At 41.1% G+C, this 20,971-nt stretch overlaps 1 protein-coding gene across 2 annotated transcripts in view; it reads left to right on the top strand.

The window, feature by feature from the left end:
* LOC126252905 (colorectal mutant cancer protein) overlaps positions 1 to 20,971 on the top strand; it is a 643,915-nt gene that overhangs the window by 593,685 nt on the left and 29,259 nt on the right. For both annotated transcript variants that reach the window (XM_049953885.1, XM_049953895.1), the window contains exons 9-10: positions 4,428 to 4,675; positions 14,787 to 14,914. In XM_049953885.1, coding sequence (XP_049809842.1) covers positions 4,428 to 4,675; positions 14,787 to 14,914 — 376 coding nt within the window. The remainder of the gene's footprint in view (positions 1 to 4,427; positions 4,676 to 14,786; positions 14,915 to 20,971) is intronic.

A 20,971-nucleotide genomic window follows, 5' to 3' on the forward strand; every position in this document is an offset into this window, starting at 1 on the left:
CAAGTGCAATTGACAATATGGAAAATCAAAGATAATCAAGAATCTTTATTGGTCACTGATCGTACGAGATAAAGTAGGCTTCGGCTTTGATACTCATTACAGACATATTGTTTTTTTTTTCTGTATTTCACTTATTTCCATTTCATAAGGCATCCCAGACAACTTGGGCATTATCCATGTACTGCCCTTTTTTTTTTTAATTTTCTGCTGAACACCTCACAAGGAAAAAGAACCATGTTATTGTTTGGAACTGTGCCTGAGGATGAGAAGTTCACTAGTCAGAATTCTGTACTTTAGAAAAATACCACTCATTTAAATTATGACAGATGATGCTGATAGTTTCTCCAAGTACATGACACTATCGCACAGTGCTCCCATGAGGAGAGAATGACGCTACAATCAGTATACTTTGATGAATGGCATACAAGTTGTCTGCCAGTCAGAATCGAATTTTGTTAAAGGATTCAGCTCACTGGACTTGTGTTTCAAAAAGTTAAGGTCGAAGCCATGACTCGGGATCAGTTTCAGACAAGGTCGTTAGAACACTCAGAAATTAGTGAATTTTGTTGATATATATTATGTCCACAACCAAATGGTTTCTGAGAAATAGATTTAGTGGTTTAGATCTGTTTGAGATATAGTTGAGGAGAAATACTCCTGGTAACAGAGGTAATAGACAAATGGGGGAGGAAGTGATGGAATGTATTCGAAGAGTCGACAAGTTACGTGAAAGAAGAGCGAGGCTGCTGAGCTCGTTGATATTCTTATTAAGTTGCAGAGACAAGGGCATTATTCCAACGTTTACCAAAAGTGTGCATTTCATAAATACCACTGCTGCAAACAACATCAAACGTAAAGCAAGCATGGCTTTGGTGAGAGAAAGGATTCGTTTTACTCGGCGTGAATTGGATTCTGTGTCAAAGGACATGTTCCACATACATTTGGAATTGGCAGCAAGACTATCTTCTCTGTCGTGGGTCTGGGTGGATGGTGTGACATGGGCTAAAGCAAACTGGAGCCATGATAAAGCTGTGACGAGGCAAACTGCCAAGATTGACAGACTTTCTAAACAGATGCAGCAGGAAGTTCCAACTCGACGATCTGTTGTTAATTTGACAGAGAAAACTTTAGATGACGCGACTGTGTCTGTGCTAGCAAAAGGACTGAATTTTGCTCCCACACCTGTTTCACCGCCACTAGTGGATTTCATCAGTGCCATGGAAGAAGCTGTACACCGTCTTGATACAGATGAAGCGGAGGATGTTCGTCGAGAGTCTTGCCGTGTATTGACCAGGGGTGCACCAATGAAGAATAACATCTCGCCCACGGAGAGGATAGCCCTCCGTAACTTACGAGCAGATGTGGATACAGTAGTCTTAAAATCTGACAAAGGAAACGCTACTGTCCTCATACCAAGGGATGACTATATTAATAAAATCAATGTTTTATTATGTGATTCAACGTATCGCAAAATCGATAAGGATCCCACGAGTCGAGTAGTGCGAAAAACAGCAGAACTTTTATCAAATAGTTCTCTACCGAAGGAGGTCATCAAGAGACTGAAACCAAACAGTTCAGTTCCACCTAGGCTATATGGACTGCCTAAGATCCACAAGGAAAATGTGCCATTACGTCCAATTGTGAGTAACATTGGAGCAGCCACCTACGACCTAGCAAAATTCTTGGCATCTTTACTCAAACCAATGATAGGCAAGTGTGCACATCACATAAAGAATTCTGGTGATTTTATCAGTCGACTTCAGTCACTACAACTGCAAAGTAGTGATTTATTGGTCAGTTTTGATGTGGTTTCACTGTTCACAAAGGTGCCTCTGGTGGACTCACTACACATCATTGGCAATATGTTTGGTGCAGACATTACAGCGTTGTTTGAGCACACTCTCTCCTCTACATATTTTATATTTAACAACGAATTTTACGAACAATCTGATGGTGTCGCCATGGGGAGTCCTTTGTCTCCCCTGGTAGCCAATCTTTTTATGGAGGATTTTGAGGAGAGAGCACTCGACTCTGCCACTTTTAAACCGACAGTATTTTGGCGGTACGTTGACGACACTTTTATAGTGTGGCCTCATGGTCTGGACTGTCTCCAAGAATTTTTACGTCACATGAACTCCATACATGAAAACATGAAGTTTACCATGGAGATAGAGAGAGATGGTTTTCTGCCATTTTTAGACGTCTTGGTGTGACGGAAGAGTGATGGCACACTTGGTCACTCGGTGTACAGAAAGCCCACTCATACAGACCTGTATCTACAAGCTACTAGTTGCCACCATCCAGCACAAACAATGGGCGTTCTCAAAACCTTGGTCCACCATGCCCATACTATCTCTGATGCCGACAGTCTTCAAGCGGAACTGGAACACCTGCAAAAAGTATTTTTGAAGAATGGCTTTTCACCTAGGCAAGTGAACAGAGTGATGAAGACCTACAAACGACGGAACAAGGAAGAGGAAGAGGCCTTCAGGTCGACTGTTTATCTACCATTTATTGGGAATATTTCTTCACAGATAGGCAGAATATTGAGAAAGTATCAAGTGAGAGTCATCTTTCGCCCTCCTTCCAAAATTTCATCACTGGTGGGATCCGTTAAAGACGACCTGGGCCTGCGTAAACCAGGTGTTTACAAAATTCCGTGTGAATGCGGCAAATCATATATAGGGCAAACAACACGAACTGTGCAGGAACGCATTGTGGAACACCAACGGCATACTCGCCTTCTCCAACCCACCAAGTCCGCAATCGCCGAACATTGTATTTCCACAGACCATTCCATGAATTACAACGACACAAAAATTTTGGCCCATACATCAAACTTTTGGAGCTCGATTATCAATGAAGCTGTGGAAATAAGATTGTCTGACAACGAGACTCTCATCAATCGAGATAGCGGTTATCAGCCGAACTCTGCTTGGAATCCTGTTATAGAGAAACTTCATAGTCGACGTAGTTATCTGCATAAAGATGGAAATCGACCTGACACCGATACGCCAGGCTTTCACAGTGGAGGGCGCGGGGCACAGCGCACGGAGCCGTTATGAATGCGCAAGCTGAGCTGCGCATGCGCAATGTCACCTCAGAAGGCTTTAAATAGCGGAGCTCAGCACATACTCGCCAGTACTACTACAGTGGCATTCACCTGAAGATGGCCAGAAGACTCTGCGCCGAAATATCGTGGCAGGAAGTTACTGATATCCGGCAGTTCTCCCGTGTTTTTATGGAACAATCAGTACGCCGGGAAAGCTTTAAACATTACTTGTATTCTTATTGGAAAGCAAATGATCGTGGAACACGCCTTAGAAGATTGACTGTAAATGATTGGTCTTTGATTCAGGTGGTATGTTTTTTGTTTTTTTTTAATGAATTTAAGTACTGTACACTGTCAATGTGTTTACATGTAGATGCATATCATTTGTCACATCTGGTGGGAGCTGATGCCATTTTCATATGAGAATTTTTCTGTATGTACAAGCACACAAAACCCTAACTTTATTAAATTCGTTTTAATGGCTACAGTAACTTTATGGATCATTAATTGCACTCCAATAAAGATTGCTTGTTGATTTGCTCTATGAAATCACCTCTCGTGTGATTCACAAAATTATCCTTTAGTTAGAGGGAGAGATTGCATCTACAATTGTGTAATACCTTTGGTAGCTTTTTCACCTCCATAGTCCCAAAAAAAAAAAAACTGGGTAATATCTTACTTTTTCATTTCTCCACAAAAGCTCCAGAATATTGTGTCAATCCATGCTCCATTTCCAGAGTAATTATCTTTTACTACTGTGACAAACTTTCACGTTGGCACTGGACCCTCTTACACTAATTACACTTCTCCACTTCGTGCTATCACAGGCAGCATATCTCAACACAAAATTATTGACATCATCAGTCTGTAGAAGAAATTTTTCTTAAGTTATCACGAACCCTTTGATACTGTAGACAAACACTAAACTTCTTTAAAAGCATTCACTGTATACTGGAAACTTTTGATAACGCCATCTATACTTCACTGTAGGAAATATGTACTCTGCTAAATGTACAACAAAAGCTTGATGCTTTCTCCTGAAACAGCTCAAAGTTGCTCAAACAGAAATTTACTAATATGGAAGACATATTTGCTCAGGCCAGGAAACAATACGTCAACACAAATGTGCACAACTGCCGTAGTTAGTGAGAGAAAAAGGAGGTATGCTGTTCTGCTGGAACCACCTATGGAAATAAGAAAAAGCATTTCACATTTAATCTAACAAAGTTCATAATTGGTTCTTATGTTATGGCTTCATAATGGTCTTTTAGCATATTTAATTAATGTATATCTTATTCTCCTCAGAGTGCTTCAATATAGCAGAAAAGCTCTTCTATAAAAATTTGGCATGTATAGCTTTATCTTCTGTAAACAGGTATGCAGCACCAAGGTGGCAGAAACATTAGTTAGTGAATTACAAGAGGCAGATCTGCAAGAATTGACCCATGGTGAAGCAGCTGTAAGGCGGCAATTTGAAGTGGAAACGGAGAGACTGAATAGTCGTGTAGAACATCTTAGAGCTCAAAATACTGTCCTAGCCCTCACCCTGGAAGACAGCAAGTCACAGTGTGACCGCCTTAGCTTGCTGCTTGGAAAATATGAGTCAAATGCCACAGCACTCAGGTTAGTATATTTATTTTGAAATAGAAATGCTGTCTTATTATAGGGCTGAAATTGGTAACACACAAAAAATGAATATTTTGCATTTTAAGATGAAAATAAGTAGATGAATTGAATATTCTTTCATACTATTTTCATTTTTGCTGAGCCAACAGAGATAAGGATGAAAGGGAAATGAAACATTACAGTTTCTCAACAAATAATTCACCTGTTACTGTCATGTTCTCACTGATGGTGCAGTTAACATCAACTTGCAACTTCCCATATTCCAGAAAGTGATTATTAAAACTTTAATATTCTTTGAAAAGAAACTTGTCAATGACCAAAATAAAAATTACTGGAGCAGTCTTGACAGACACGATACAAGCTCATTGGTTGAGTACACCCTCAGCAAAAGTAGCTTGCTTCAAACCTCTATTGCCCAAGTGTTGTATGGATACATGTTTATTATATGATGTACAGTAAAATAGGCTAATGCCCATGGACTACCACCAGTAAAATTTTCTCCTTCACCCATGATTTCGAAATACATGAATGTGCAAAGCTTGTATAGTAACCAGAATAAGACACAACGAGGAGACACTGGCTGACCAACCAAGGACATCGACAGTGAATCACTGAAAAACACACAAAAAAAAACAACAGTGATGGACAGAGAACAAAGACAACATGGCAGAGTGACAAATCCCGAGAGGGAACCAAATCAAGAACCTAGTCGCAGCAGTACGGGAAACCAAACAACGATGAATACTACAAGCAATATGAGAGCACAGTCAGAAGATGATTGAGGACTGAGCACTGCACCACTAGCTGTATAGTCCAGCCATGGGTGTCGATAGCCTGGCACATGGGGCATGACCTATGCATAGTACTGAGGTAGTGATAGCAGCACTTGAAAAATTTAGAAGTGCCGCCTAGTGGCTGTTCAGGTCCATGTGTTCTGGCAGGCTTTCAAGCTCATCAGGCCAGGATACGAGATCCCCCCCCCCTCCCCCCCTCCCACCGCCCCCCTCTGAAAGAGGCACTAGGGCCTGAAGCATCCTGGACAATGGTTTGGAAGATGAACCAGTGGTGTGGTTGGTGTCCCGCCAGCTGGGAGAAGGAATGCAGAATGTCGGGCAATGCACTGGGAAACAGCAGTGTGGGAGATGGTTGTTGAGCCAAGGGATGCTGTAGGGCCCTACCTCAACACTCGCATCCACGGGAACCACCAAGAATGTTCCGCAGCACAAACTGTACCCTTTTGGTTGACAGATTTGTAAGGGTGGATGCACCAACTCCAAGTGACCTATTGTTGGTGGTCCAACACTCCAAACTCCGTGGAGTGTCAACCATCATAAGGTACTGCCCATGGATGGCCTGCATCCATGAAGGGTTTGCTCCATATGAATGTGCCAAGACTACTGAATCTGACAGGTGTCATCCAGTGGGTCAGGTCTGGGATTCCGAGGTGCCAGGAGATGGAGGAGAGTATGTGGCTGTCGCTCATGAAGAAGCTCTGCTGGGGTGAAGTCATGGACAGGAGTGGTCCTGTAAGTGTTCAGGAACATTGTGAATGCCACTGCAGACATGGATGCACCCAATACTTTCAAAATTCGTTGTTTGAATGTTCGCACCATTCTCTGCTTCTTCATTGGAGTAGGGGTGAAAAGTTAGACTAAGTGGGTATTTGAAGCAATTGGTGGTGCAGAACTGTTCAAAGGCTGTTGCCATTAATTGGAGCCCACTGTCTGACATGAGGGTGCAGGGAAGCTCTTTGATGGTTAGAATCTGAATAAGTGTATTGAGTGTGACTGCTGTAGTGGTGAACACCATGCTAACCACATACGGTTAGTTGGAATAAGTGTCCACAACAGTGAGCTACATAGAGCCCAGAAAGGGACCAACAAAGTCCAGATGAATGCTGTCCCAGGATGACATAGGTGGGTAGGAGATGGGGAGGGGAAAAAGACTGAGGCGGAGCAGCCTGATGTTGGGCACATGCAGAACATCTTTGCTCCATAGCCTTCAAGTCTTCTTTCAGTAAGCATGTTGCCTGGTAATGGCTTTCATCCATGACATACCCCAATGCCCACAATCAATGGAGGAGTCCAAGACATGAAGGCGCAAGGTAGTCAGGATGACAACACAGAGGGTATCCGCCTTTGCATTCAGAAGGAGAACATCAGAGACAACAAGGAGAACATCAGAGACAACAAGTAAATTATGAGAGAGATGGGCCCAAGCCCAGAGTTCTGGACCAACAGATTCTGAAAAATAAATAGGCCACCCATGTAGCACATAGTGTTTGATATGCTGTAAGGTAGGATTGAGGCACGTGTCTGCTGTGATGCGAGTAGCAGTAAAGGGAAACCGTTCCGTGGTATGTTGTCATTCTATGTCAATGTGGAAACAGGAGATCTCATGTTAGTCAAATGCCGGGTCTAGTCCTGAGGGCAGATCAGAGCGCATCCATGTTTGCATGTTGTACAGTAGGCTTGTAGTTAATGTTGTCACTATAAGAACTAAGGTAAAGAGCCCAATATTGGAGCCTACCAGCTGTCCATCCTGGAAGCTGTGCATGTAGCCCAAAGAGAGCAATCAACGCATTATGGTCAGTAACGAGCGTAAACTTGGTCCCAAAGAGGTACACATGGAATTTCTTAATAGAAAAGAAGATCTCCAAAGCCTCTTTCTTGGTACATGGACAGTTTCTTTGAGTTAAGTCAGTGTCTGGGATACACAGGCAATCGGTTACTCAATGCCATCATGGCAATCGGTTACTCAATGCCATCATAGTTGCGGAGTGCCAGCACTGCACCAGTGCCACAGGGGTAAGTGTCAGCAGCCAAAACATGGGGGCGTGATGTAGCACAAGTCAAAAGGCAGGATGCTAAGCATAACTGCATGAAACCATGCTCGCAGGCAACCTGACCATCGGAACTGGATGCCCTTCTTCTGCCACTAGTTTAGGAGGTACATAGTGTGTGCTACTTGCAGGAAGAACTTGCAATAATAATTCACTTTACCAAAACAGACCTGCAGCTTCCTGTAGGTTTTGTGGATGTGGGAGAGTGTCTACAGCTGAAATGTTGCAGTCAGTGGCCTGAATCCCATCTTTGTTTAGTAGATGTCTGAGGTATTCCACTTTCTCCTGAAAAAACTGGCATTTGTGTAAGCAGCACTTGAGCCCTGCATCATGTAATGTAGCAAAGAGGTTGCACAGGTGGCTCTGGCACATAGGACCTGTAACAGTTAAGTCAGCCAGATAATTGGTACAATCTGGGATGCACATAATTAACTGCTCCGTGCATCTTTGGAAGATTGCCGAAGTGGAAGAGATCTCTAAGGACAAACATTTGTATTTGTACTAGCCAAAGCATTTATTGATGACCATAACATGTTGTGATTCCTCATCTAGTGGTACCTATAAAATTAGCATCTGTGAGGTTTACCTAGCCGCCAACATACTTTGAGTGAAGACGTCCTCCAGACATAGTATGGGGTAGGTTTCCAAGTATGTTGAGCATTGCTTGTGAGCCCAAAATCTCCACAGAGCCATTTGGGTTCTTAACCACCACCAGGGGTGTGGCCCAAGCACTTGCTTTGACAGGTTCAATTGTCTCAGTTTCATGAAGGTGATCTAGTTCAAGCTTAACAACATACATAGGAAGGCCAGAATCAGAATTGATGAACAGAAATCAGTCACGACTGCATCTGGATGTAGAGAAATATGTTTCTCAAAATTGGTGGCGCAATCCGTGCCAAGTTTGAACAGAGATGCAAAAGAGGCACAAAGTTGTCAAGTTTCTGGAAGGTAACCATGTTCGAGACAACATGAACTTTGTCCGTGATGTAGAAACCAAATAGTGAGAAGCCATCCAAGCCGAAAATGTTACCAGTCAAGTGACTGTTGACAACAAACTGTTTTATCAGCTGTGTAACCCTGTTGCAATCTCCCGTAGTTGTGAATTGATCTCTGAGGGGAACTAAGCTGTCATCGCATGCAACCAATTTGTGGTTGGGTGGGGCCAGTGCTGGGTAACTCATGTGATCATTTGTTGGGAGGCTCACCAGGGAGACAGTTGCTCCCATGTCTACTTGGAGAGGAACATCCTGATTTGTATTCATGAAATAAATAAACAACTTAGTGGTGGGAGGATTGCCCTGGAGAATGAAGGCCTGGAGTTAATGCATCATCCCTTGATGCAATTGTGGAGTGGAGTTTGGCTCTTGTGATGCTCAACTGCAGACAGTTCATAGATGCCCATGCTTTCTGCAATGGGTGAAGTGTGTCCATAAATGTAGACAGTACACATTATTGGTTCATTGTGGAACAGTCAGGCCAGGATGTCAGCCCTGTGCTTACACCAAAGTGTTGTGACCAGCTGCTCAAAGGCCATTGACATGCCCAAAAGAGACAAATCACAATGCTGTGGGCAGGAAAAGAACTTAAAGAGAATTCCGTCCCCTTGGTGGCAGTTGAACTGCCGATATCCGGAATGAGCCAAAGGAGTTCATTTGCTGCCTGTGTAGTCTCAAAAGAGTGCACGACTTTCAAAATATTGTCAAACAAAGGATTGTACAGCTTGAGGGCTGCAGTACATACTTTCAGATCAGAGGCCAGTTGTACCACCACACCTCAAATCAAGGAATCTGCATATGAGGTTCTGCAAGACGGGTTTGTGCAACTGAAATCACAACGTTGACTCAGTCCTTGCAAATCTGTCAACCACCAGCGATATGAGTGACCCAATTGCTTGTAGTATTTATGGAACTCAAGGCATGATGTGACCACATGGAAACGATACAAATAATAGTCTGACAACAACAAACACATCTCCTCAGATGTGAGTGCAACCAGATGTGGGAATGGTGCCAGCTTCTTTACTGAGAGTCTACGGGGAAGCTCAAGAAAGGAAGAGCAGCCATTGGAGAGTGTCATCAGAAACCAGAAAAGTGGCGAAGTGCTGTTTCAGCTGCTGCAAATAAGTGCCCCAGTCTTCTTTGGCATCATTAAAAGTTGAAAATGTGGGTGGGCAGGGCTCCTCCTGGGCAGCAACCACAGCCTAGACAGGTTGTGAGCCCAGAACCTGCAAACATGACAAAAGCTGAATTTCCTGATGCAACAAGTCTGTTTGCTGCTGCAGCTACTGTCTGAAGTGGTCTAGCAATTGCTGCTGCAGGAGTAGCTGTAGCTTTTGCTGTTCCACAACTGCACAAGGCTCACATCCATAAGACATTGTTAACCTTTTTCCTCATCACCTGTTTTAGTATTCAGAAGTGGACAAACCAGGAGACACTGGACGACTGGCCGAGGATGTCAATGGTGAGTCACTGAAAAACACAGAAAGATGACAGATGAAGACAATGTGGCATAATGACAAGTCCAGAGAGTGAACCAAATCAAGAGCCCAGACGTAGTAGTATCAGGAACCAAACAACAATGAGTACAACGAACAATACAAGAGTGCAGTTAGTACATGACTGAGGTCCAGATCCCTGTGCTTCTAGCTTTAAAGTGCAGGGGCTGACAGGCTGGCATGGGGGAGGGGAACATGGCCCATGCAAAATGCTGAGGCGGCAACAGCAATGCTTGCAAATATTAGGAGTGCCACCTAGCAGCTGTCATGTATGCCCCTGTGTTCTGGTGGGCTTTCAGGTTCATTGGGCTGGGATACCAGAACTTGTTTTTGGAACTATCCATGCCTTTCACTCTTTCACCTCTCCACAAAAGTGTTATTACTGGAAGGGTAGTCCACATACCACATGAGCTAGATAATGTTGCCCAACAAAGGGCAATGTGTGAGGAGCATTCCAAAATCTAACCGCATAAGTATTATAGGATTTCTTGAGTTAGTGCAATGAGAAATGCTTATGCAACAGCACAGGTAAGATAGCAAGGTAGCAGATAAGGTAGCAAGGAAGGAACTACAAAGAACTGAAATGAATCACAAGTGACACATCCCTTTCACGATGGCTTTCTAAAATCGTAATGAAATTCATCAAACACATAATTCGTACTTGAAAGAGAAACAGTTTAATATCTTTATGGTCTTACCTTTATGGTATTCAGTTTGTGTCATAGCTTCAAAGTCAGAAATTAACAAACTGAGTAATGTTTGTATCACTGAATCATGAAGATGGCACAATACCTTCATCTGGTTGGGGAACAGTGAGTACAGGAGAGCCGCAAAGTTATGTGTGTGGCTCTATGCTCTTTCTTATTTTTGTTAGTGACCTTTCACTTTTTACAAAAGCTACTAGCAAATTTACTCTCTTTGCAGACAATACATCTCTTTTAGTTGAAAAAACACATGACAATGACATTGCAGCATCTGCCAACTTTGTGTTCCATGATCTCCAAAATTGGTTCAGCTGCAATGGCCTGGCTTTTCATTTATGTGGGTCTCAGAAAGTTCAGGAGGATGTACGAGTAAATCTAAGCTGTAATGTTCCAGATATACATAAAGTTCATTCTTCAAAAATTTTAGGCCTTCACAAAAGGTCGTGCCATATTCTGGACTTGAGAAAAAGACTTAGTTCAGCAGCTTATGCTCTATGTATTATAGCAGCAACTGCTAATACTGATGCTGTTAACCCTCCATATTTTGGTTATTTTCTTTTATTGTGGTCCTATGGCTTAATATTTTGGAGTAAGCAACAAATGGCATATAAAGTATTTGTCACTCAAAAAAGAGCAATCCAAATTGTAAGAGGAGTTAACGGAAATCATTCATGCAGAAATCTTTTAAAATACATAAAATATTTACAGTGACCTCACAACATATCCTATCCCTTATATTCTTTTTAATTAAGGACCTCCCCATGCACAAAACCAATATTACCTACCATGATGGCGACACAAGATCAAAACATGACTTGCATGTTGATAGAAAAAACTTTAATCTAGTACAAAAGGGGTGCACCGCTCAAACACAAAGGTGTTTAATGCACTCCCCCCAGACATAGAAAATCTTACTAGTGCAATGCCACAGTTCAAGAGTAAATTGAAGGAATATCTTCTGAAAAACTCTTTTTAGTCTCTTGATGAATTATTTAATGTAAACATTTCTACATTGTGATTTAGATATGATACATTGTACTTGTAATATTTGCTATTACCACTTTGTAACTGAATGTGATAACCTAAGTCAGCATGGAAATTTTTGCTCAGGCTAATGATGTACTTAGCTCTATCAGATTTGTAGCCTGAAATGTAGAATAATTATAATTTTATTATTTGATTATTTTATACCTTTGTTTCATTGCATGAAATACTTAAGCCTGTAATTATTAGCATATTTTGTTCCTATACAATTTGTATCTTTTTAACATCTGTAACGGCTGTTCTCATGTATAATTATGACTCATTCCATATCCAAGCAATTCTCTTGTATTACGAATCAACAGAACATGAATGAATTAAACAAATAAATATTTACAGTCACTATGTTTAGTTGGATAAACTGACTAAACCAGAGGTTGTACAGAGTTTCAGGGAGAACATAAGGGAACAATTGACATGAATGGGGGAAAGAAATACAGTAGAAGAAGAATGGGTAGCTCTGAGGGATGAAGTAGTGAAGGCAGCAGAAGATCAAGTAGGTAAAAAGACGAGGGCTAGTAGAAATCCTTGGGTAACAGAAGAAATATTGAATTTAATTGATGAAAGGAGAAAATATAAAAACGCAGTAAATGAAGCAGGCAAAAAGGAATACAAACGTCTCAAAAATGAGATCGACAGGAAGTGCAAAATGACTAAGCAGGGATGGCTAGAGGACAAATGTAAGGATGTAGAGGCTTATCTCACTAGGGGTAAGATAGATACTACCTACAGGAAAATTAAAGAGACCTTTGGGGAAAAGAGAACCATTTGCATGAATATCAAGAACTCAGATGGAAACCCAGTTCAAAGCAAAGAAGGGAAAGCAGAAAGGTGGAAGGAGTATATAGAGGGTCTATACAAGGGCGATGTACTTGAGGACAATATTATGGAAATGGAAGAGGATGTAGATGAAGATGAAATGGGAGATACGATACTGCGTGAAGAGTTTGACAGAGCACTGAAAGACCTGAGTCAAAACAAGGCTCCGGGAGTAGACAACATTCCATTGGAACTACTGATGGCCTTGGGAGAGCCAGTCCTGACAAAACTCTACCATCTGGTGAGCAAGATGTATGAGACAGGCAAAATACCCTCAGACTTCAAGAAGAATATAATAATTACAATCCCAAAGAAAGCAGGTGTTGACAGATGTGAAAATTACCGAACTATCAGTTTAATAAGTCACAGCTGCAAAATACTAACGCGAATTCTTTACAGGCGAATGGAAAAACTGGTAGAAGCCGATCTCGGGGAAGATCAGTTTGGATTCCGCAGAAATGTTGGAACACGTGAGGCAATACTGACCCTACGATTTATCTTAGAAAATAAATTAAGGAAAGGCAAACCTACATTTCTAGCATTTGTAGACTTAGAGAAAGCTTTTCACAATGTTGACTCTTTTAAATTCTGAAGTTGGCAGGGGTAAAATACAGGGAGCGAAAGGCTATTTACAATTTGTACAGAAACCAGATGGCAGTTATAAGAATCGAGGGGCATGAAAGGGAAGCAGTGGTTGGGAAGGGAGTGAGACAGGGCTGTAGCCTATCCCCGATGTTATTCAATCTGTATATTGAGCAAGCAGTGAAGGAAACAAAAGAAAAATTCGGAGTATGTATTAAAATCCATGGAGAAGAAATAAAAACGTTGAGGTTCACCAATGACATTGTAATTCTGTCAGAGACAGTGTCTTGAAAGGAGGATATAAGATGAACATCAACAAAAGCAAAATGAGGATAATGGAATGTAGTCGAATTAAGTCAGGTGATGTTGAGGGAATTAGATTAGCAAATGACACACTTAAAGTAGTAAAGGAGTTTTGCTATTTGGGGAGCAAAATAACTGATGATGGTCGAAGTATAGAGGATATAAAATGTAGACTGGCAATGGCAAGGAAAGCATTTCTGAAGAAGAGAAATTTGTTAACATCAAGTATAGATTTAAGTATCAGGAAGTCGTTTCTGAAAGTATTTGTATGGAGTGTAGCCATGTATGGAAGTGAAACATGGATGATAAATAGTTCGGACAAGAAGAGAATAGAAGCTTTCGAAATGTGGTGCTACAGAAGAATGCTGAAGATTAGATGGGTAGATCACATAACTAATGAGGAGGTATTGAACAGAATTGGGGAGAAGAGGAGTTTGTGGCACAACTTGACATGAAGAAGGGACCGGTTGGTAGGACATGTTCTGAGGCATCAAGGGATCACCAATTTATTACTGGAGGGCAGTGTGGAGGGTAAAAATCATAGAGGGAGACCAAGAGATGAATACACTAAACAGATTCAGAAGGATGTAGGTTGCAGTAAGTACTGGGAGATGAAGAAGCTTGCACAGGATAGAGTAGCATGGAGAGCTGCATCAAACCAGTCTCAGGACTGAAGACAACAACAACAACATGTTTAGTTAGTCTTGGCAGTGACAAAACTTGGTCACTATGAGTTATCACTGCCAATGTTACACATTTATGTATTCAGCACAGACTGGGGCAGGTCACTCCTGTACTTCAATACCTGGTGGCAGCGCAAACACAGTGCATTAAATACAGGTAGCCAGTAACAACTCACCACTCAAGACAACGTTAGCGAGCATATCTGCAACTGTTAAAAGAATTAAGGAAGTAGGAAGCAAATATGTTGATAGGAACTATAAAAGGAATACAAGATTCTGACTTTAAAAAAATATCTTTATTTTTCTCTTCTTGATGTTGAAGTATTATGATCAAAGTATTTCTTACATTGTGGTATAAAATTACACTCACTTTATTCAGTTCTCATCTCTACGTAGCAGCTTCTTGTCTATACTTACTCATATTTGTTTAAATGCTTTTTTAATGCTATCATAGCCCACAGATGTTTTTCCATTTAATTTTTATATTTAGATCACAGATCAAATATAACTCTAGAATTGTGGTACAGATCTGTAATTCACTAAAATGATGTCTAGGTTTTTGTATTCAGTCAGAACAGCTCTCATGATTATTCATGGCATTCATGTTGTATTTGTGAACAATTATTTTTTTTAATTTCAGGTTAGCATTAGGATATAGTGACCGAGCAATTGAAGCTTACGATGTTTTGGTTGCACTGTTGGAAAGTGAACTTGGGTTGCTCCTTGCAAATTGTAGAGCAGCTGGTATTGGAAAATTTGCAGGAAAAGGTAAAATGATTTATATTATAATATCATATCTCCAGTAAATAGTTATACTTAGTTGTAACAAAAGGAAAATAATGGTTAAAACTTTCATAATTGCATGAGACAATAGGGGAAAATTATTAAAGGATCATAATTGCACTAATTATCAATAAATCTTATTAATAAGGATACTTCACAAAAGAATCGGCTATCCAACATTTTTGAAACTACAAAATAATTAATTAATGAAGGCTTGGAAATAGGCTGAGCCTGTAGATTAATGTTGAGACAATGTAATGACTCTTTGGCCAAAGTACTTTCAATCAAATTCACAAAAATTTGCCAAACACAGATCAAGACAGATCCAATGATAATATAACGGCATGCATTAACTGCTCAGTGCTGGTGGTTGCAACTACAGATAAGGCAGTAGCAACAGTTAGCCATTTGCCCTTCTCTGATCTGCTGTGCCCATTTTGTGTAGCAGCTCTGATGGTCAGTGCATACTAGCTAATATGCAACACCATCAGCTGTGCAGTTCTCTACGTGTAAATTCACCTAGCCATGATCAAATTTTATCTGGAAAAACTTAAATATTTTTTGTAAGATGCTATCTGAAACTCCAGCAACTGGGAACAGCTGTATGGTCAACCAGATATATTCTACTAAGCTGTCTTCTGCACGACTATCAGCTACTTTTACTGAGACAAGTCATCATCTGCCCACCATATTTTCATAGACTTTGTTCAACTGCTATGTTGTGGACATTATCATACTGATTTCCAATCTGTACATACACTTCATTTGTTTCAATCCCATATTTATGTGATTTATGTTCTAGTTACTTTTAGCTATCTTAGTATGCTACTTCTACAATGTTCATCATTTACTATTCTAGGTACTTGTAGCTGGTTCAGTACATCACCTTCTTTACAGAATATCAAATTTTCACTAACTTAACCTGGTGCAGTTATTTTCACCTATTCTTCTTTATTTCTTGTCTCTGCTCAATATATGTAATGGTACAACCTCATGTGACAAATTATTTGCCCAGATATTTCGTTACTTTTGTTCCACTGCATGGCATTGTGTAATGATGATTTTATTCATTTAGTTTTGCATTAAATGGCATTATAATCTTATATCATTAATAAAGGAAGCAAATTGTGGGTGTATGTTCTGAAGCAATTCTTATAGCATTGTTTCTAAACTTAAATTCTTGTCATATATTTCAGTCAGGTTCCCACAGCTGAAGTCCAGAATTTCTGCCTGTTTTGAAAGTAAAATTTTGTCGTCAATGAAGTGCATTGGCACAATTTCTAGATTTGTAAATTTTTCATAAATTTAGTTTTATTCTGCAAGTTCTCTTTCTGTAGAACTAGAAATGGTGATTGACTCTTGAGTGCTGCACTTGGATTGAGTTACAGTGCTAGACTTTTGTAAGAAATTCCAACTTCTGATTGAATTACAGAAAAGTCACTTTTATTTTTTTTTCTTCAAAGTAAATTGAATATTCTTTTAATTCTCATGCTGTTTTAATTGAAACAGTCAATTTGCATATTAATCCATAGTTATGAGTAGTTGCAACAATTTGGTACCAACTTACAAAGGAGACCTCTATAATACAGTAATTATACAGATTGCCTTTAAAGTGTAAAATAATGTAAAAATTAGAATCTATGTTTGTGCTGGATGGTCACTTCAGATATTTTCTTTTGGTAACTGGCTCTTGCACAAATGTTATAGCACAATTTCATACATAGCAATAATGGCACAAGAGTTTCTTCATGACAACTTTGCCATGTTGCAAGAAGGAAGAAAACTCCATCCAAAATAGTGTGTTTATTTACATCAACAATGTACATAACCTGTTTGCTGCAGAAAATTGATGGTTTGTTTCACACATTTCTCAGGGAGACAAGAAATACTGTATTTTATTTCAGATCTTATTTTGATTATATGCAGCAGCAACATTTATCACTAACAGTGTCTATGATGAGGGTATGGTGCAGTGACTGCCTCTTTAACTATGAGTAACCTGGAGGTGGAGGCAAGGCTGTTGTGACAAAGGGACAAAAGTGGATAGTTGTTTTTGAGGGTGTAAAAGGTTGCCCTGCATAGTAAGTGACAAATTTTGAATAATTATCACTATATATATATATATATATATATATATATATATATATATATATATATATATATCAGGAAAGAGGGAAGGAGAGGGAAAGACGAAAGGATGTGGGTTTTAAGGGAGAGGGTAAGGAGTCATTCCAATCCCGGGAGCGGAAAGACTTACCTTAGGGGGAAAAAAGGACGGGTATACACTCGCGCGCGCGCACACACACATATCCATCCACACATATACAGACACAAGCACATATATATATATATATATATATATATATATATATATATATATATATATATATATAAAAGAAAGAAAGTGATGAGACTTACCAAACAAAAGCGCTGGCAGGTCGATAGACACACAAACATACACACAAAATTCTAGCTTTCGCAACAAACGGTTGCTTCGTCAGGAAAGAGGGAAGGAGAGGGAAAGATGAAAGGAAGTGGGTTTTAAGGGAGAGGGTAAGGAGTCATTCCAATCCCGGGAGCGGAAAGACTTACCTTAGGGGGCAAAAAGGACGGGTATACACTCGCACACACACACATATCCATCTGCATATACACAGACACAAGCAGACATTTGTAAAGGCAAAGAGTTTGGGCAGAGATGTCAGTCGAGGCGGAAGTACAGAGGCAAAGGTGATGTTGAAAGACAGGTGAGGTACGAGCGGCGGCAAATAGAAATTGGAGATTAGCGGAGATTGAGGCCTGGCGGATAGCGAGAAGAGAGGATATGCTGAAGGGCAAGTTCCCACCTCCGGAGTTCTGACAGGTTGGTGTTAGTGGGAAGTATCCAGATAACCCGGACGGTGTAACACTGTGCCAAGATGTGCTGGCCGTGCACCAAGGCATGTTTAGCCACAGGGTGATCCTCATTACCAACAAACACTGTCTGCCTGTGTCCATTCATGCGAATGGACAGTTTGTTGCTGGTCATTCCCACATAGAAGGCTTCACAGTGTAGGCAGGTCAGTTGGTAAATCACGTGGGTGCTTTCACACGTGGCTCTGCCTTTGATCGTGTACACCTTCCGGGTTACAGGACTGGAGTAGGTGGTGGTGGGAGGGTGCATGGGACAGGTTTTACACCGGGGGTGGTTACAAGGGTAGGAGCCAGAGGGTAGGGAAGGTGGTTTGGGGATTTCATAGGGATGAACTAAGAGGTTACGAAGGTTAGGTGGACGGCGGAAAGACACTCTAGGTGGAGTGGGGAGGATTTCATGAAGGATGGATCTCATTTCAGGGCAGGATTTGAGGAAGTCGTATCCCTGCTGGAGAGCCACATTCAGAATCTGATCCAGTCCCGGAAAGTATCCTGTCACAAGTGGGGCACTTCTGGGGTTCTTCTGTGGAAGGTTCCGGGTTTGAGGAGATGAGGAAGTGGCTCTGGTTATTTGCTTCTGTACCAGGTCGGGAGGGTAGTTACGGGATGCGAAAGCTGTTTTCAGGTTGTTGGTGTAATGGTTCAAGGATTCCGGACTGGAGCAGATTCGTTTGCCACGAAGACCTAGGCTGTAGGGAAGGGACCGTTTGATGTGGAATGGGTGGCAGCTGTCATAATGGAGGTACTGTTGCTTGTTGGTGGGTTTGATGTGGACGGACGTGTGAAGCTGGCCATTGGACAGGTGGAGATCAACGTCAAGGAAAGTGGCATGGGATTTAGAGTAGGACCAGGTGAATCTGATGGAACCAAAGGAGTTGAGGTTGAAGAGGAAATTCTGGAGTTCTTCTTCACTGTGAGTCCAGATCATGAAAATGTCATCAATAAATCTGTACCAAACTTTGGGTTTGCAGGCCTGGGTAACCAAGAAGGCTTCCTCTAAGCGACCCATGAATAGGTTGGCGTACGAGGGGGCCATCCTGGTACCCATGGCTGTTCCCTTTAATTGTTGGTATGTCTGGCCTTCAAAAGTGAAGAAGTTGTGGGTCAGGATGAAGCTTGCTAAGGTGATGAGGAAAGAGGTTTTAGGTAGGGTGGCAGGTGATCGGCGTGAAAGGAAGTGCTCCATCGCAGCGAGGCCCTGGACATGCGGAATATTTGTGTATAAGGAAGTGGCATCAATGGTTACAAGGATAGTTTCCGGGGGTAACAGACTGGGTAGGGATTCCAGGTGTTCGAGAAAGTGGTTGGTGTCTTTGATGAAGGATGGGAGACTGCATGTGATGGGTTGAAGGTGTTGATCTACGTAGGCAGAGATGCGTTCTGTGGGGGCTTGGTAACCAGCTACAATGGGACGGCCGGGATGATTGGGTTTGTGAATTTTAGGAAGAAGGTAGAAGGTAGGGGTGCGGGGTGTTGGTGGGGCCAGGAGGTTGATGGAGTCAGGTGAAAGGTTTTGTAGGGGGCCTAAGGTTCTGAGGATTCCTTGAAGCTCCGCCTGGACATCAGGAATGGGATTACCTTGGCAAACTTTGTAAGTAGTGTTGTCTGAAAGCTGACGCAGTCCCTCAGCCACATACTCCCGACGATCAAGTACCACAGTCATGGAACCCTTGTCAGCCGGAAGAATGACGATGGATTGGTCAGCCTTCAGATCACGGATAGCCTGGGCTTCAGTATATATATATATATATATATATATATATATATATATATATATATATATATATATATATATATATATATATATATATATATATATAAAAAGAAAGAAAGTGATGAGACTTACCAAACAAAAGTCCTGGCAGGTCGATAGACACACAAACAAACACAAACATACACACAAAATTCTAGCTTTCGCAACAAACAGTTGCTTCGTCAGGAAAGAGGGAAGGAGAGGGAAAGATGAAAGGAAGTGGGTTTTAAGGGAGAGGGTAAGGAGTCATTCCAATCCCGGGAGCGGAAAGACTTACCTTAGGGGGAAAAAAGGACGGGTTACACTCGCACACACACACATATCCATCCGCATATACACAGACACAAGCAGACATATATATATATATAAAACAAAGATGATGTGACTTACCAAACAAAAGCGCTGGCACGTCGATAGACACACAAACAAACACAAACATACACACAAAAATCAAGCTTTCGCAACAAACTGTTGCCTCATCAGGAAAGAGGGGAAGGAGAGGGAAAGACGAAAGGATGTGGGTTTTAAGGGAGAGGATAAGGAGTCATTCCAATCCCGGGAGCGGAAAGACTTACCTTAGGGGGAAACCCAACAATTACGTTTGTTATTGTCACTGTTGCATTTCGAAATCTTTTCTGTCGTCTTATTTTCTCTTTCTGTTTTTGCCAGTAGTTTCACTTTGTATTCACCTTCTCCTCTTTACCGTAATCAGCTATACAATTTTAGCCCACCTATATATACTGAATAATACGTAACCCACTTCCAAACCATAACAAACAAAAAAAAAAAATTGCCGCTCTCAACACTACTGCCGCTATAAAATCCACCATTTCTAGTTCACAAACAGTTCCTTTCACCTTTTAAACAACCATTTCGGCTAGTTCTAATAACTTTCGCTTTATTTCCATTTCCGTTTTTCCCACATCACTGATAATTTTTAGCCGCTTCCCACAGGTTTTAACGTCATTATTTCTTCGTCAGACAATTGTTAACCTCATTTTCATAATCTGCCACCACAAATCACTCCTTTTAATATATTACACGCAGTTTTTTCGAAATTTTCCCGAATTTCTGCGTCCTTTAACGCTTTTTGGCGGCAACACAACCACCCAACCTTTGTGCACATCGTTGTCTACCAACCCAAGTCCAACATAGCCCAGCTATAACCAACACCTTTTTGCCTTTTTTCACACCAGATCTCCAGTTACTTTCCAGCTCACCTTTATCTCTCCCCATATATTTTTATTTTCATTTTCATTTCAGCCTCATGTTACACTTTCCACCTTCTAATACCATGTCACCCTCACAACACCCCCACAACAACCCCATTAAGTTTTATTTACATTCCCTCCACAAACATGCCTTTGCCCTAGCCA

Source organism: Schistocerca nitens, chromosome 1 (genome assembly GCF_023898315.1).
Source record: "Schistocerca nitens isolate TAMUIC-IGC-003100 chromosome 1, iqSchNite1.1, whole genome shotgun sequence".
In the NCBI taxonomy this organism is placed as follows: domain Eukaryota; kingdom Metazoa; phylum Arthropoda; class Insecta; order Orthoptera; family Acrididae; genus Schistocerca; species Schistocerca nitens.